This window comes from Caretta caretta, chromosome 11 (genome assembly GCF_965140235.1).
Source record: "Caretta caretta isolate rCarCar2 chromosome 11, rCarCar1.hap1, whole genome shotgun sequence".
In the NCBI taxonomy this organism is placed as follows: domain Eukaryota; kingdom Metazoa; phylum Chordata; order Testudines; family Cheloniidae; genus Caretta; species Caretta caretta.
Window position 1 is genome coordinate 62,682,167 of NC_134216.1, and position 16,919 is coordinate 62,699,085.

The following is a 16,919-nucleotide window of genomic DNA, read 5'->3' on the forward strand; positions in this document are numbered from 1 at the left end:
TAAATAATGCAGGTATTTTCACTCAGCATTTTTCACAGCTAACTATTATCACTTTAAACTTACTCCAGGTAGTAAACCTCTTTTTTATCATGTCCTGTGTCCAGTATTCACTCAATGGGGCAGCTCCTCAGCTAATATAAATCCATGTTGCTCCGTTGACTTCACTGGAACTATGCCGATTAACTCCTGCTGAGCCCATGATAACCAGTGAAACCGCACGTCAGTTGTCCTGGTTTGTAGTCCCTGAAAAATGCATTTTATTCAAACAAACTGCGAGTTGGGAATCCAGCTGTCAATTGATGGGCCAAATGATGAACTCCCTGAGTTTTTACTGAGTCCCTACTCAGACAGAACTCTCACTGCCAGTGGAAGTTTTTCCACAGTGAGGACTGGTAAAACTGGGTAAGGACACCAGCATTTGGCCCCTTGCCATTAGCTTCTCAAGTGTGACTGAAAAGTGGGGAGCACATTTTCGGCTTTTTCCCCCAGGGGAACAAGGACTGCTTGCACTGCTTGGGAGTGGAAGCCTAACGGTGACATTTCTGTTCTGATTTGCTTGTAGATTGTGTTTGAGGGTGTTATACGCAAAGGACATTCGGGAGAAATTGCCATCGATGACATCCGGATTGGCTCCGATATCTCCCTAGAGAATTGCATGGGTACGTAAACATCTGTCTCGCGGACTTATAGATTTTTAGGGCTAGAATGGATCTTCGTGACATTTAGTCTGACCTCCAGCATAACGCAGCTCATGGAATTACACCCGGTGATTCTGGTATCCTCTCGGCTGCACAAAATTAGACAAGGAATCACTGTTGCATGCAGCAAAAGTAGTCCAGTTCATGAGGGCCTTTGTTTCTAGGATTCTGCCAAGGGACCGTAACTCTTCTCCTGCCTGAGCTATAGTGATTTTCTGGATTTCAATAAAGCTACTCTGCGTCTGAAGGAAATCAGGAAAAATAAGTCCCTAGGGAACATAGGTACTGGTGTCAAAGGCATCAAGGAAGGCTGAAACAATAGGTGGGGTTATTAAAGAATACGCTGTATAAAAAGGACATGCACAAAATTTAAAAGGAAAGTGCTAGACACAGGAAACCAGCTGCCAGTCAGCATTACATGCTTGGAGGGGCTGATGGGTTCAATAGGAGCCTTTTCTAATGAGAGATAAATAGCAGAGGGGTTTTACAGCAGTGTTAACACAATAACGAAAGAGAAGGTTGTGCTAGAATTCATCATTTCCCAATCCAGGGCAAAAGTCAGGTAGACAGGTTCATTAAACATGAAAGCTACATAAGCTTTAAAAATGTTTATTAGGGGTTTACCACTGGAATGGTAATTTAAACGTTCATCCATCTAGCCTACCCATCCCTCTTTTGTATTTAGATAATGGCAGTCCCCAGATAATGAACGTGGGATAGAGTCTGACATGATGTTCATTTCCATTGATTTCAATGTCACGCAGGGTCTGGCCCTAGAGGAGTGGTGGGTGGAGTTGGACTACGTAAAATATCTAATTAATAGGGTCTGCTTTGGCAGATGTCCATGGGCCTCCCATTCTGTACAGCGGCAGGAGAAGTGCGTGGCTGTTACACACCTCCTAAGGGGCCACACCCAACCGGCCTGAAATCAGAGTCTTTCCATTGGAGCTGGCCATGGCCCAAGGTGGACTTAAAAAGGTTCACATCAGCAAGACGTCTCTGCACAGGTTGCCAGGGGCCTCCTAAATTCAGCAAGATAGGTCACTAGGATGAGCGAGAAAATGAACCACACATGACAGTTGTTAGTCACCTTGCTTAATGCACCTCGGGAAGGCTCAGATACTGCGGTGATAAGGGCAGTACAAGAACCTGAATAGAATAGAATAGAATAGAATAGAATAGAGGTCAACGGCTTGTCCTGGAGTGGTTCTGAGCTCCTTGAGTCCCAGTTTCTTTGAAGCTTTTAATTCTACTGACCGTTTGCCCTTGTGCCCAAAGAGCTAATTTTGCATGTGAAAAATTCTGTGTTGGCATTTGACAAACATGGCATGGCGTCCATAGCATAAAAAAGAAACATGAATGATGAATAATGTTAATAACTTTTTTCTTTTCTATCTTTTATAAAATACTCAAACTTGCTTGATTAGCCAATATTTTGTTTTTATCTACATGTAAGTAAAACTTTAAGTGTTAAAACAAAGCCCTCTGTAAGTCATAAAGGTCCAAAAAATGTTAGACTAGCTCTAAAAATTGCTTCAAACTGCTACATAGATTTACTTGTATCTTTTCAGGAACTTAAATCTGGACCTATGAACCTAATAGTAAATGGTGATATTTTGGTTTTGATCATGCCTGACAAAGGGATTTTTAAATGGTTTTAACTGAAAAATGTAATGCTATCTCGGCTGTAAGGTCACTTCCAAAGCCACCATAGCAATATGAAACAATATGCGCATACCACATTCCCTCTTTGTCAGCACCATAAAAGTAACTGACAAGGGTAACAGGCTACTGTTTTTAAAATGTAATCCTGGGAAGTAATCTGATTCCTTTTCAGCCTGAAAAGAACTCTAATAACTCTCAATAATTTTTTCCTTTGGAAAACCTGTCACTCGTGTTCTGAACTTGAGCGATGATTTCACAATGCTCTATACAGCCACAGCCTGGTTGTATGACTCACAGGCGTAATGCAGAAGTAATCTAAAAATACTCAGAAGTCTATTACTTTTGAGAACAAATAATCACTAATAAGCACTGATTATTGCTTTTCAGATCCAGTAATTTGTAACAGATCACTTCTTCAAAGTAACTTGAAAAATCACGCTCCTTTGTTTATTGGAACTGTAAGACAGAGGGGTGCATGGCTAGCCAGAAGTGACATGTGAAAATTGAAACTAGAGATGGGCTGGAACCCAGACCCCAGATCCAAACACCACCTTTTAGGGTGTTTTGGAATCTGAACACTGATTCAGATTGGAATGTGGTAGCAGGCTCCTATTTCTATGATGACTGAATCCCTGAAGTCAAACACTTCTGAACTTGGGGCATATTGTACCCTGAAGTCTGGATCTAAATCCAACTTTTTAGTTCAGACCAATCTCAGACTGCCTATGATGGCATGTGGCCCATTGGTAACTGCCAGTAGCAAATATTACCAACGGCTGGAGATGGGACACTAGATGGAGAGTTACTACAGATAATTCTCTCCCAGGTATCAGCCTTGTAGGTCTTGCCCACATGCTCAGGGTCTAATTGATCACCATATTTGGGGTTGGGAAGGAATTTTCCTCAAGGTCAGATTGTCAGAGACCCTGGGGTTTTTTTTTGCTTTCCTCTGCAGCATGAGGCACGAGACATTTGCTGGTTTAAACTAGTGTAAATGGTGAATTCTCTGTAACTTGAAGTCTTTAAACCATGATTTGAGGACTTCAGTAACTCAGCCAGAAGGAAGGGGTCATTACAGGAGTGAGTGGCTGAGGTTCTGTGGCCAGCAACATGAAGGAGGTCAGACTAGATGATCACGATAGTCCCTTCTGACCTTAAAGTCTGTAAGTCTATGAAAGAGGGGCTTCTGCAATATTGTGAAATCCACACCCCTGCTTCCACTGAGGGGCTCCTGTGAGCAGTGTTTTCTAGATATGGTTACCACCTTTTAAATTAAAAAAACAAACAAAAAAACCAGCACCCTCCCGGGCCCCCAAGGCAAGCCTACCATAACCCCAACAACAAGGTAACTCCACAACAGCCCCTTCAACAGCCACTTATAGTATCTAGAGAGGTAATGATTAATAACTTCATTGATAACAAATGGGCATTTGTTTTATCAGCATATTTTGCAAGCCAGTCTTTGTAGTCTGTTTCGTTTAGCCCATTGTCACTGAATGTGCAGTTTCTGATTCAAACTTCTTTTTTTCCGGGCATGTAGTACGATCACTCGCACCATTTCCCTGATCGTCTATTATTTCATGCCTCACACATGTCCTGACTTTCGCGTGACTCAAACCCCCACTCGTATACACGGGCAGACAGTTGCTGTATTTTCAACAAGTTTGATCTGTTATCGCTTAAACTGCAGAAGTGGGAACACTGCAGCATCTTTAGCGGGACACAGAAACTTTTAACATCAGCTATCGCAGTGTATTGTGATATCATGCAAATCTTTAGACCCACACTAAAGAAACCCCGGCAGATTACATTATTTTTCTGGCAACTGGCAAATCCTTAAAAAAAACTGTCCAGTCCGATTAAATTCTGGCCAGGTGGTAACCCTGTTCCCAGACAGTGGCTTGTGGGCCCAGTGTGGAGGGGGCCTCGGTGAGCAGGTTTGGAGAACAAGCCCACCCCGCACTCACCCCACAGCATCAGCTCCTGTCCTGCTCCAGCAGCCAGGCCAAAACTGAGTGGCACTGTGGCCCAACAGGCCAGGTCACAACATCCAGTATGGGGAGCTGGGCCCGACCCTGGGAGACAAGAGCTGCTACTGCCAGTGGGTGCAGGGCGGGCTTGCTCTCCAAACCTTCCTCCTCCACCCCACCCTGAACCTCTCCTTGACCCCAGGCCAGGATTAGGATTGCAGTGCCAGGGCAGAAGGTGTTGTTGCAGGTGGTGAGTGCCTCCTCACAAGGCCAGGAGAATGCAGTGGAGGAGGAGAAGGACGCTGGTGTATGATTTTGGGCCCCACCCAGGAACTTATATACAATAGGTGGGTCGCCTTACTAAAAAGTTTGGGAACCACTGGATTAAGGCTCCCCATTTAGTCCTAGGGGTCACAGATGCTGATGTCGGGCCTAAGGAGATGTCACTGATAAGTAACTAGGGACACATCCGACGTGATCTTCTGTTTGTTTTAAACATTCTCCTCTCTAAAACCAGAACATTTTTTTCCCTTTGCAGAACCCATCACAGCTTTCCCAGGTGAGAACTTCTACATTCCAGGTAAAACGGCACTTATTAGAATAACTTCTCTGATGGCATGATTTCATTTTTGGTTTTTATTTTTTTAATCAGTGTGCGTGCATATGAAAATAATGTGCACTGTTACGAGACAAGAGAAACGGTAAATGTGCAATATGCCTTCCCAACAGCACATGGCACTAGCCTATGCACTCTTCCTGGAAGCAGGGGCGGGGGTAGCAGAGCAGGCTTTGCTACCTCATGTCGAATTAAAGTTTGGAAACCCATAATGGAGACAAATAAGACCAGATAAAATGCTCTGCTTTGCAATGCCCAGTGAGGCGCAATAAAGCTTAAATGTAGGACCCAGGAGCAAAGAGAAACCACCGACAGATTTAACCAGAAAGATTGGTAGTGAGTTAAGAGTAAAAGGGGTGGCAGAGATTTATTTGAAGCATGAAGATGGGTGCTTTCCAGCGGACAGATGCCAAAGCTATTAGTGAGGTACAGAGGCTGCGGACCTGCCTGCAAGGAGAAGGAAATTAGGAGGTAGAATTGGAAGAACAACTGCCACCAGGAGTTTGGAAGTTGACATTCAATAAAAGGGAAACAAGGTGAAATGGTGCATTTAATAGCGTAATGCTAGTCTAAAGAATAGCAAATGGGATTCTTCTCTTTGATAAAACCTACAGAGTAAAACAAAAGGAAGAGGAATTCAGAGAGAGTGCCTGCTCATTAAACATGTTTCTGGTTCAGCGGGGATGCTGTTTTCTACCCTGAAAAAATGTGAGCTGTCCTCTTCTCGGGAAGGTTTTTCATCTCTTTCCCAGTGTCTGATGCTGGCTACCTCTCTGGGAGCGAATGCGTAGGTTGTCAAACTCCAAGAAAGGAAAAGCAGGAATCCTTAGTTTTAAAAAGTTCTGCCTATTTAGAAATGGCCCCTTTATTTTCAGCAGGTTATAATATCCCTCCTGACCATCTCTCCTAAACTGTTGCGTTGAACTGTTAAAAAGTGTTGGGTTTCACTCCAGAAGTAGCTGCTTTTCAGTGATTGGTGAAGCCGTTCCTTTGTCAATAGTTTGCAAAGTGCTTTGGGATCTATGGTTCCAGATGAAAATTATCCAAAGCCCACTGACGTTGCCAGAGAATCTCCCATTGACTTCAGTGGGGTTTGGACCAGCCTGTAAGTTATTAGCATTAGAAGAGGCACACTCAGAGTTAACAGTGAGCTAATGTTATAGTTATGGTAATATTCTTAATGTAAGCGTTCTAGGTATTTGGCTTGTTTATATATCCTTCCACTGAGACCCACAGCCTTGGTGAGAAGCTGGTACAGTCTTTTAGCCCGATGATCTAAAGCCTTGTAACCATTACACAGACCATTCCTATATGCTGCTATATAATGTACTTTCTTTTCCTAAAGGTGCTAACCAGCCTGTGCTCTTGGGCTCTTTCCTATTACAAACTGCCTTTGAGACTGTGTCATACTGGCATAGCGTCTCAGGGCACCCAGGCACCACTGGGCTCTCTGTTCCCTTTGCGGAGAACCTCTGCAGAGCATTCAGAGAGAGACTGGGACATGAACTAAAAATAATGAGTGAAATCCTGGCCCTGTTGAAATCAGTGACCAAACTTCCATTGACTTCAATAGTGCTGCGATTTCATTCAACACACACAACCCCCAGCCCATGTGCAGGCACAAGTAGGAGGCGGGTGGCACTGGCTGGAGATCCTCATCCACGAACAGCCTTCCCAGTAGCCGAAACTCAGGGAGGAGGTTATCACCAGCTAAATACCTCCCACCTGTGAGCTCTCCCAGGGCCTGGCTGGTGAGGGGGAAAGGAGAGGCAGATGGGCCAGGCCGGCAGTAGGAGGGAGTGGGAACAAGAGCTTTCTGTGTTGCAGGGAGGAGAGTAGCCGTTTTCTGGCTGATTGTTGTGTCCCAGAGGTGATAGAAATACCAGCAGTTCTCCCCTCCCACCACCCTGTGTTCACGTGCACTGGTTTGTTCACTGTGACTTAACAGCAAATCCCAGTGTTTGGTTTCTAGATGGCGAAAGTGGTCAAGGAAGGCTGAGTCTCAGGCTAAAGCAGAGGTGTCTAAAGAGCACTTTCTAATCTGAAGGCTGCCAAGAGAGTTCTATTGCTACGATTGTTATTACTCCATACGTGCTCTGGGCCACCATCTCCTTTACTGCTGAGGTACTGCTACAGGTCCCATCATGCACTGCTCCATCTCAATGCAGAGACTGGGCACACCGATCAAGATGGAGTGTTACATGGTAGGACCTGTGGTCTCCACGGCTCTCATCTCTATTTCAAGGAGGAGGATGGCTGGAATAAACCTGTCCTTATGCTAATTAGGTGCATCCCTTTGGCTCCTGGCAGGACAAAGTTCATGCTCCCCTAGATTAATGTCCTTTTAATATCCAGCAAAATTGCTTGCTCAAGGGGCAGATTAAAAAACCCAGATGGTTTAACAATGACCTGGTGTGTGTGCGTGGGCTGTGGTAGGTCTAATGTACATCTCAGCAAGTGGGTCAGGCTTTGATAAGACCAGTCAAGTGTGCATAAACTATGACCCCATTTGAGATATGGAACATCTGACCCTAACAAAAAAGGCATTACAAGATCCAGTGTCTAGAAGCTGAATGAAGCTAGAGAAATTCAGGAGCAAGTTTTTAACCATTACCACAACTTTCCTGGGGACGTGGTAGATTCTCCATCACCTGATGGTGTTAGATGGTGTAGTTATTCTACATCATTAAAAATGGATGTCTGTCTAGCTCTAGTTCAACCAGCAAGTATGGGCTTGGTGCAGGAGTCATTTGGTAGAAATACTATGGCCTGTGTTATACAGGAAGTCAGACTAGATAGTCATAATGGCCCTTTCTGGCCTTGGAATCTACAAAAAACCCTGCCATGTTAATAGTCCATATTGGCATATTTTTCAGTGATTTCTAAGTGGACCGTGTATCTGTGACATGGTTGTGGCACAGGGCCACAGACCACATTTTAGGGGTTCTAGACATATTATTTTCTACTTTTGTCCTTTATGATTTTTATTCTTACCTAACTAAATCTTTGGTTTAATGTTAAATGCTGTAATTGCTGTGTGGCTGGGAGGGTGGGGTGGTAGTGGGTAGACAGCACAAGGGTGAACATCAGCACATGCTGCACACACACAAAACGTCCCAGAGCCTGTGGTCTGAATCAGACTTACAATGATATGCATCCCAAGTCATGCATAAAAGAAAGTGCACACAAACCTGACGGAAACAGAAATGCAGGGGTTTTTTAGATCTAGGGCTCTAATGAATGAAAGAAAGGAGAGAGCGTGGGATGTGTGGGAGAACATAAGGGAGACCAGAAAAATTATGATGTTAAGAGGATGGGTTTTTTTCATCTTAGCAGAGCATTTATCTATATATAAAATAAACGTTCAGAAAACAAAGAGCCAATAAAAACAGAGCTGATAACATCAGTGTACTCTATGCATGTACTGAATGACTTGCAGCTATTTTTAGCAGTCGACAGCATAAGGAAGAACTACTGTTAATGCTACAAGTTGGTTTTGTTAACGCTTGGAGACAAATGAGTGGGATTCCTTAACTAGTTGAGTTCCTAAATTGACTTCCCAGGCCTTTGCTATCTCCTCAGTCTACTTTGGGCCAATGTGATGTAGTAATTAAAGCAAGAGATCTGGGTCTAGATCCTTGGTTCTGGGCTGAGCTGCACTCAGTACTGGACCTGAGTGGGGTGGAGCAGAGGTGGCTTGAAGCCATCTTTATGCCCTCCCAGTTCTGAGCTGGCCATGGCCTGGCTCAGTTTCTGGAGCAAGTTAGAGTAGCGTAAGGGTTGGTCTAAGTTGCACTGGGGCTTAGCCTCAAAGGAGCTGGGTATCTTTGGAGTCCAACGGTGCTCTAGTCCCACTCTCTCTCCCCCCAGCCATGCCAGCTGCACCAGTGGGGCTGGGAAGGGGTGGTATAGAGTTGACTGCACAGGCCCTATACCATCTTCTGGGGTTAGGACTTCTAGTTTCTCTTCACATTTCTGGCCCCACCTGATGTACAGCCCTGGGTGTTAACCTCTCTGCCTCAGTGTGCTTCTCTAATGAATTCATGTCTGGTAGTCAGGGCCTCCTGGACTCCATGGCACAAAGAGACCAAACTCTGTAGCCACAACCCCTAAAATCCACTGTGACATTAACTGATCACCCTTCTGTTCCCCTCTCCTCAGTCCCCACACGTGCGATGGCCCAGACCTGAAGGTGCTCAAGGATGTGAAATTCATGGGCAGTAGTTTTCAAGGATAGGTTCTTTCTCTGTACTTTCCTGAGAGGTTTAGCTCCCACGGTGTTCTTCAGGCAGCCGGGCTCAGAACCTCCTTTTCCCCTCATGCGTGCCAGGGAAGGGGGAGCTTATACCTATCTTCAGCAGCTCATTACCCTGGCTCCCAAGGTCCTGGCGGCTGTACTGTTTGTTCTCCAGGCCGCCTGGCTTGCCAGCCTACACCTCTGGTTCCCCTTTGCCTGGCTGTAAGCTGGCCTCCAGCTCTGGCTTCCCACCTGCTGCCCAGTTACATGGTACAGTGCAGAGCATGAATTCCAATCAATGCCCTCTTGTGGAGAAATCTGGAGAGCAAGAGGCAGGTTCCAGAAGGGTGGGGAGAGAGACTCAAAATCAGGTGCTTGGCTGCAACAAAATGCCAAATTCTCCAGCAAAAATGCTGAACTTCAAGGGATCTTAGGAAAATGCCAGATTCTACAGATACTGAATTGCAGAGTCCACTGGGCCCTGACTGAGGTGAATGGTTCAGTTCACACCTCTCAACGCTGTTGTTTCAGACTCTCTGCAGACTCAGGCAGGCATTGCCGTCTTGGTTTACACTATTCGCATTTTAAGATTATGTCTGCAAGCATAAAGGGACAAAACCTTTTTTTGAATGAACGTTGAGATTCTGGGCATGATTTCTGAGGCCAGGAGCAAATTCGGTATTAAATTCCATTATGTATCTAGGGTCATAGCTCAGAGTAGCTATGTGAGGTGAAGTTAATTGTTTGTAACACTCTCTTCAATGGAAAGTGTTATGTAAGCACACCATATTGTTATCCAGGATATGTACTACTGGCCTTTGCACCCAGAATTGAGCCTTCAGTGTCTGAGAGGCAGCTGCTATGTTGCTACTTCTCAAGACCCATCTAGCTGTCAGATTAAGAGTAGGTGTTTCTGAGCAAGCAAAGATGGTGATTAGACATATGTAAATTTGTTAGGACTCAGCTAAGTGGATTTGCTTTTGGAAACAGTGACTGGTTATCTGTGAGACTCGCTGGTATATTATACACCCTCACAGAGCTCTGGCAAAGCCCCCATCATTTAAAATTAAACAACTGCTCGGGTCAATTTGCCAGAGGGAAGGCAAGTTTCTTTCACATGCTTCTGCATCCTTCACCTAAAGAAAGTGCAATCCTTGATTTTAAGGAGAAGGAAGCAGCAAGGCTTTGGGAATGGAGAAGAGACCACTACTCTCTTTTCCAGCATGAATTTAAGGTATTTGGGGCCAGATCCTTAGGCCTCACTCCTCCCACTTCGATAGTGCTATGCTGGTATACACCAGCTGAGAATCTGGGCCTCAAAGTGCCAGTTAGCGCTAAACAGCCATAATTAAAACTTCTGTATGTTTCCATTTCTGTGCTGCCTGGGTGGCAAGCAGAGATCTTGTGGAGATATTTGCATCATTTGTCATTTTGCAGGACAGTTTGTACTTTTACACCCACCCCAAAGAGATCAGCAGTTTATTACTTGGGTATTGTTTTATGACCACTTTGTAAACTCTCTTTCTCAGTGCACCAGCCAGCTTGAAATGAGGCAGTTTTTCCACAAGAACATTAAATAAACATTCTCATTTGGAATTTTTTTCCATAGGCACGAGTGTGCACTTCCTTTTAGCTCCGTGTAGTCAGTAATCTCCCCCTACCCTGCCCCTCACACTTCGCACACTGCCTACCAACGACAGCCCATTGCCATCGGATAGCCACATGTGCCCGCATGGGGCACAGAACTGTGCTAACTACCGTTGTGTGCAGAGCATCTGTGCCCCTACCTTTTTGTGTCAGGAATATCCCAATATGGGTCTATTTAAAGAAAAAAAAACGGGGGGTGGGATTTTAGGACCCCTCCTCCAAATATTTGATAGGGAGCAAACCGGGCTCCCCCATGGTAGCAACTATGGGGAGGAGCAAGGAGCCACTGCAGTGGTGTGAGGTGACAACAGTGCCCAGGGCCCCTTAGGTCCAGGTATGTGGGGAGGAGGGGGCAGATTGGCCAACCCCATCCAAGAGTCTTGGAGCGTCAAGACTGGTACCAACACCACCCCTCGCCCCGCAGGAACTGGCTCAGGGAGAGTGGACAGGAGGATGATAGTCAAATGGTGTTTATTATTTAGCATGAGTATTATTGTAGCTCCTAGCCGTGTTGTGCTTTTCTTTCCTTGTCTTTCATGGCCCCACTACCATAGCCTCTGAGCACCTCACAATCTGTGATGTATTTATTCTCACCTGGGAGCTAGGTCCGTGCTGTTATCCCCATTGTACAGATGGGGAACTGAGGCACAGAGAGACTCAATGACTTGCCCAACTTCACGTAGGTCAGACCTTCTTGGCATCTCTGCTTATGCCCAGAACAGGCGCACCACGGGCAGCCACAGTACAGGCTTCGCCCATGCTGCCCCGCCCATGTCCCTCCACTCTGTTCTGGAGCGACTGCCTCTAGGGGAGGGTGAAAGGAGAGTTTTACCATACAGTAAATGGCCTCTCTGCTGAGACAGAGGCTCAGTTAATGATGGTTGTGACAGTGTGTGTGTATCAGGAGGGGAACGTACATTTCTTCTGACAAAGGAGACTCTTTCTTGCCTGGAATTACAAACGTGTGGGTCGTTTCCAATCTCCTGCACCAAAGAAGCAGGATGTTCCCTATCAGTCTTTACCAAGCGCTCTGGATGTAGTTTTGATCCCTGTTTTTCACTCCCATCACTTTTTGTGACTAAGCAGCAACTGATCTCCTATGTAGGCTAGAGCAGAACAAAATTCTGCAGACCTACCACATAGATCACCACCTCCGTCTCGTAGGACACCTGGGGGGAGGGGGGACTGTTATGGGAAACATCCTTGCTGCATAGCAGGACTCATCCTTCAGTATTTCGTTTTCCCCTTGGAATCTTCTGCGCATGCACTGAAAACAGACACAGAGTTGGTTGCCAAGCAGCAGTTATTATCAGTGAGCTGAATAATAAGTTGACACCAATTCACAGAAGCCCACAAACTATCCACTTTAAGATGCTCCTGGCAGCTCCGTCTGTGTGGGAAGAGTCCCTCTATTGCAGAAACGATAGCAAAAAGAGACGAGCGTCAGGCTGCCTCCAGAGAAATACTAAAATGTCTTTGTTCAACAACAGAACAAGTGAGCTGGAAAGTTTCCTCAGAGACTCTCGCCCATGGACCAGACAATCAATAAATTCCAAAAGTGCATCCCCAGTTAGATATGACTTGTCTCCAAAAGCAACATTTGAGCGGTCTGAGTAAGAGTTGCGTGAGCATTAGTGCCGCCCTGCTTTAGTGAGATATGTGGGTTTTAGCCTAAACATACCACTTAGCATCTTCTGAGTCTCTTGGAGGACGTATGTGTGCATGTGTGCGTGGGCTGGCAATAAAACAGAATTCATATGTATGCTGTATTATCCAGACATGACCTTTAAAACAAATAGCTCGGCCACAAAACAATACATGCCTCCCCCACCCCTTCCTTTTTTTGTGTGAGAGATGTGCAGGCACCAAAAGGCTTAAACATGGAGGAACAGTGAGTGCCCCAGACTGAATTCAGCAACACAGGTGGCTGACAGTAGTTTAGTTTTCAGCAGCATGGATTGTGCATCCCTGGCTTGCTAAAAGTTTGAAGATCGTGGTCTTGGTGCAGGAATGGCTGGGTGACAGTCCACAGCCTGTACTATGCAGGAAGTCGAACTAGATGATTGTAATGGTCCCATCTCTGTATAGATGTCTAGGGCACCCTGGGTGAGAGATCTTTTTCACTGTTTTTCCCTTAAGAATGAAGAATATTTCTCCCTCTGATTTCTTTCCTAGCATTCTATTGCGACTTCCTTATTGCTTTGCTATGAAACTCTACCTCCAGTTAAAACTGTAACGTTTTGTCTTCGCCTGACAGAAATTGTCATGTGGAGACAAGACCTAGCTGATTTGGGGAAGGCCGCCCTCCAAAAAAAACAAAAAAAACCCCTGGATATCAAAAAAAGCTGGAATTTGTGTTTAAATCCAGGTTGGCTAATTAATAAGCCGCTTTAATATGTCTGCTCCTCAAACACCCAAATTGTGTTTCTCCCAAAGAGGAAGTTTCGTATCTGGAGCTGGGTCGCATAACCTGACTTAATGCTGCGCTGTACTCTTGAAAGCATGTGTGTTTCTTTTTATTAGTCTGCATGCATCCCACCTAGCAACACTCTTCTATGTCTCTCCACCAGGGGGCACCCTTCTGCCAGGGAGCGAGCCCACAGTGGACACGGTGTCAGTGCAGCCCATCCCAGCCTACTGGTATTACGTTATGGCCGCCGGAGGTGCTGTTCTGGTGCTGGTCTCCGTCGCGCTGGCCCTTGTGCTCCACTACCACCGGTTCCGCTATGCGGCCAAGAAGAGTGATCACGCCATCACCTACAAAACCTCCCACTATACCAACGGGGCCCCTTTGGCAGTGGAGCCCACCTTAACAATTAAACTAGAGCAAGACCACAGCTCGCACTGCTGAGAGCCGAACAGGAGCAAGAACAAAACAAACAAAAACAAAATTTAAGACTTCAAATACGTTGCCTCGATTTTTGCACTTTTCTCCTCACCTAGCGTCTGTTGTGAACTCTAGACATCTCTGTCCCTGTCCCCTACCTTTCCCAGCCTTTCCTGTTCTTTTACAACCTCTAAACTAATGCTGCAGCTTGGATCGCCAGAAGAGAGAGCCCGTCCATGTCACTTTGAAAGGGAATGCTCCTCTTTATTATTTTCAAAGACTGATTCTCCCAGTAGGCAACCTGCAAGGAAACTTGATGGCAAGTCAAGAAGCTGGTGTGCGTGCGTGCATATGTGTGTGTCTATATAAATATATGTATGTAAGTGTGCATGGGAGTGTGTGAGGCTGACTGACTGAATGTATATTTAAAAGAGGCCCCTTTTTAACTTGCTTGTATTGCTTCTGCTTACACAGGGAATGTGTTATCCCCTGTGGAAGGCCTGGGATACCATTTGCGATAAATATACTGATTTGTTTACTTGGGGAAGAGAACAATGCTTTTTGTTGCCTTATCTAGCTTTGGCTGGGTTTATATTTCATATCATAACGTCAGCGGGTGCATAATGAAAAGAACAGGCCATGCTGGACAGTCCAAAAGACCCCCTTGGATGGTGGGAAGGATCCAGAGAGGTTCATCGCCATTCAAAATTAAGACCTGTCTTATTATTTCTTCAGCCAGCATAACACAGCCATTGTTTGGTAGCAGAAACCACCTCCCACCCCACCCCTGTCCAGAAGTGAATCTATTTCAAGTTGCCTTATAACAGAGAAGCTCATAAAGAATGTTTAGTTTATATCTGTTAAACCCAGCCTTGGAGTAATGTGTAGACTTAAAGCAGATCTAAGGTGGATGTTAAATACTGTAGTTTCTTGAATCTGAGGTTTATTTATTTTTTAAGGAACCTCACTCCGGATGCTGATGTTTTTATGTTTATCTTTTTGCAGGGGAAGTGGGAATCCTCTTCCTTGTCATTTTACTAGAAATTTACAAAAGACGAGTCTATTTTACCTTCTGTTTTCTCTGCCCAAGTTCGTAGCTGCTGGATCATAAAATGGCTAATTGACTTTCTAGAATGTCAATTAGTTTTGCATTTGCTAATGTTCTGCTTCTTAGAGCATCAGTAACATCTAGCAAACAAAACACTAGCAGACAGGCCTGGTGAAATCCAGATATTGCTGCATCTTTAACTTAGGAGAAATAATGGAAACCAAGATACGCCTCCACCTATTGATTGGCTCTGAAGTAATGCAGTGAAAATGCCTTATATAAATTACCAAGCGATGACACGCAAAGGTGGTTTGAATCATTAAGTCTGCTCTATTTGTGCAGAATGCGCCTCCATGGAACACAGTTCAGGGTTTTTCATGTTCAGTTGTGGCAAGTGATCAGATTCCCCCCATTAAGACATCCAGCCACCCTTTCTGCTCTCTGCCCCCAGAAACAAAGATAACAGTTCTGCTAACTGTCTGCAGTCTTGCTCATTCTGTCAGATCATGAAAGTGTGTCCTACGCACGCAGGGTTGGCACATATCATGACAGAGACCAGGGCTGCTTGAGTCTTAGCCAATCCCCAATGGCGCACATTCTTGGGATTGTCACTCTTGTTCTCTCTTTCCCAGCCTTAGTCAGTAGCATGCTTCAGTGCATGCGGCAGTTTACTCTGCCGATTTTGGAGATGCCCGCGTAGTTGGTAACATCACACAGTGCTGCTTTGGTAGGGAGATAGTTTTTAAAGTGCACAACGTCTAAAACTGATTCTCCGCATTGAGCATGTGTGGTAGTGGATGCATCTAGAAAGAGAGAGATGTGCAGAGTTAACACACATCTGGGATTGCAAGCCTGGGGGCCAGGGGACTAAGTGCCTTCAACTCCCATTGCAGTCAGGAGGCACTCACGGGCATCCATCACCTCTCAGGATGCGTTCAGTACCACGTGAGCCCTAGGAGAGCTTCTTCCAGCATGGAAGCCATTTATTAGTGAGCATCTTCATTATGTAGCACTGGCAGGATCGAACATATCACTTCTGCTATGATATCCCCAACGCTAAGTTATCATAGATAACAATGGACATAAACTATTGAAAGACTGTTGCTGCGTTTTCAGATCAAACCTACAATTTTCAATAGGGTAGGGAAGCCTCTAGTAATATTTCTGAAGTTGGTACGACATCCCTGTGTAAAATTCTCCTCTTGGCTACACCAAGGCAAGCCTGCCGTGAGGGAGGGTGCTTTGGTGTATCTGAGAGGAGCATTTGAGGGCCAGCGTTAAAAATAAAAATCACCAAAGATGATGACGACAAAAATCACTTAAAGATTTTTACTCCCAATTCTCCCCTTCCTAGAACTGTGACATCCCCAGCATTGCGCAGTTGCCTGTGTGTGAAAATATCTTGTGGAAATTTGAAACTCTTTAAAGATGTATTGTGTGGAATGTAATAAAAGGATGATATTTTTATACAAACATCTGGGGAGGGTTTCTTTGTTTGTTTATGAAAACGACATTGGGTAAACTGACGTGTCATTACACGTTCCCTTCCGAGTGGTAGGGCTCTTCCCTTTAGCAACTAAAAGCTTGATTATGCTTCCATTCAAGTCACTAACAAAAACCTCATGGCAAGCTCCCCAGCTGGTGTACATGAAGTCAGTGTAGGTGTGCCAAGATTATAATCGGCTGAGAATCTGACCCCCCCTATGCTCAGGATCAGGTCCTTAACAGTGGCTTTTAGACTCTCTTGTACCATTCCTAGTTAGGAGTTTGGGGCAGCTGAGCCAACACATGATTGTTTGGGGATTTTGCTAAAGTTACTTAAGTGCTAAATAAGCCTGGGACCTATAATTTCATAGTGCCCCAGGGGAAGCTGGCTAAATTGTGCACTTAGTCCCTACACAAGATACACACACTATACCATTAAAAGAAAATCACAACAGGTTTTTAAAAAACCTTTCTGCTCCTCTGAATGTCAGCTGTACAGAAAAGTGGCAGCGGTTTGTTCACCATTGCCAGGAGTTTGTTACGTGGACTGGCACAGTGTTTAGAATTAAATGGTCAAGGCAGCGTGGGCCAGACCCTTGCTGGGGTCTGTGGGCACCACTTCATTAACACCCGTTGAATTGCGCCGGTTTACACCAGCCGAGAACCTTGACCACCCCCCACCCCCCTCTGCATTTTGTGCTCAAAAGCACCCAAAGAGGCCGATGG

At 45.2% G+C, this 16,919-nt stretch overlaps 1 protein-coding gene across 4 annotated transcripts in view; it reads left to right on the plus strand.

Moving 5' to 3' along the window:
- Nucleotides 1-16,919, plus strand: part of NRP2 (neuropilin 2) — a 123,321-nt gene that overhangs the window by 87,018 nt on the left and 19,384 nt on the right. The window contains exons 14-16 of one of the 4 annotated variants that reach the window (XM_048869290.2): nucleotides 563-659; nucleotides 4,872-4,913; nucleotides 13,404-16,181. In XM_048869290.2, coding sequence (XP_048725247.2) covers nucleotides 563-659; nucleotides 4,872-4,913; nucleotides 13,404-13,684 — 420 coding nt within the window. In that variant the 3' untranslated portion in view covers nucleotides 13,685-16,181. Of the gene's footprint in view, nucleotides 1-562; nucleotides 660-4,871; nucleotides 4,914-13,403; nucleotides 16,182-16,919 lie in introns of those variants that run through there. The other 3 variants (XM_048869292.2, XM_048869288.2, XM_048869289.2) reach the window with 3 other exon arrangements.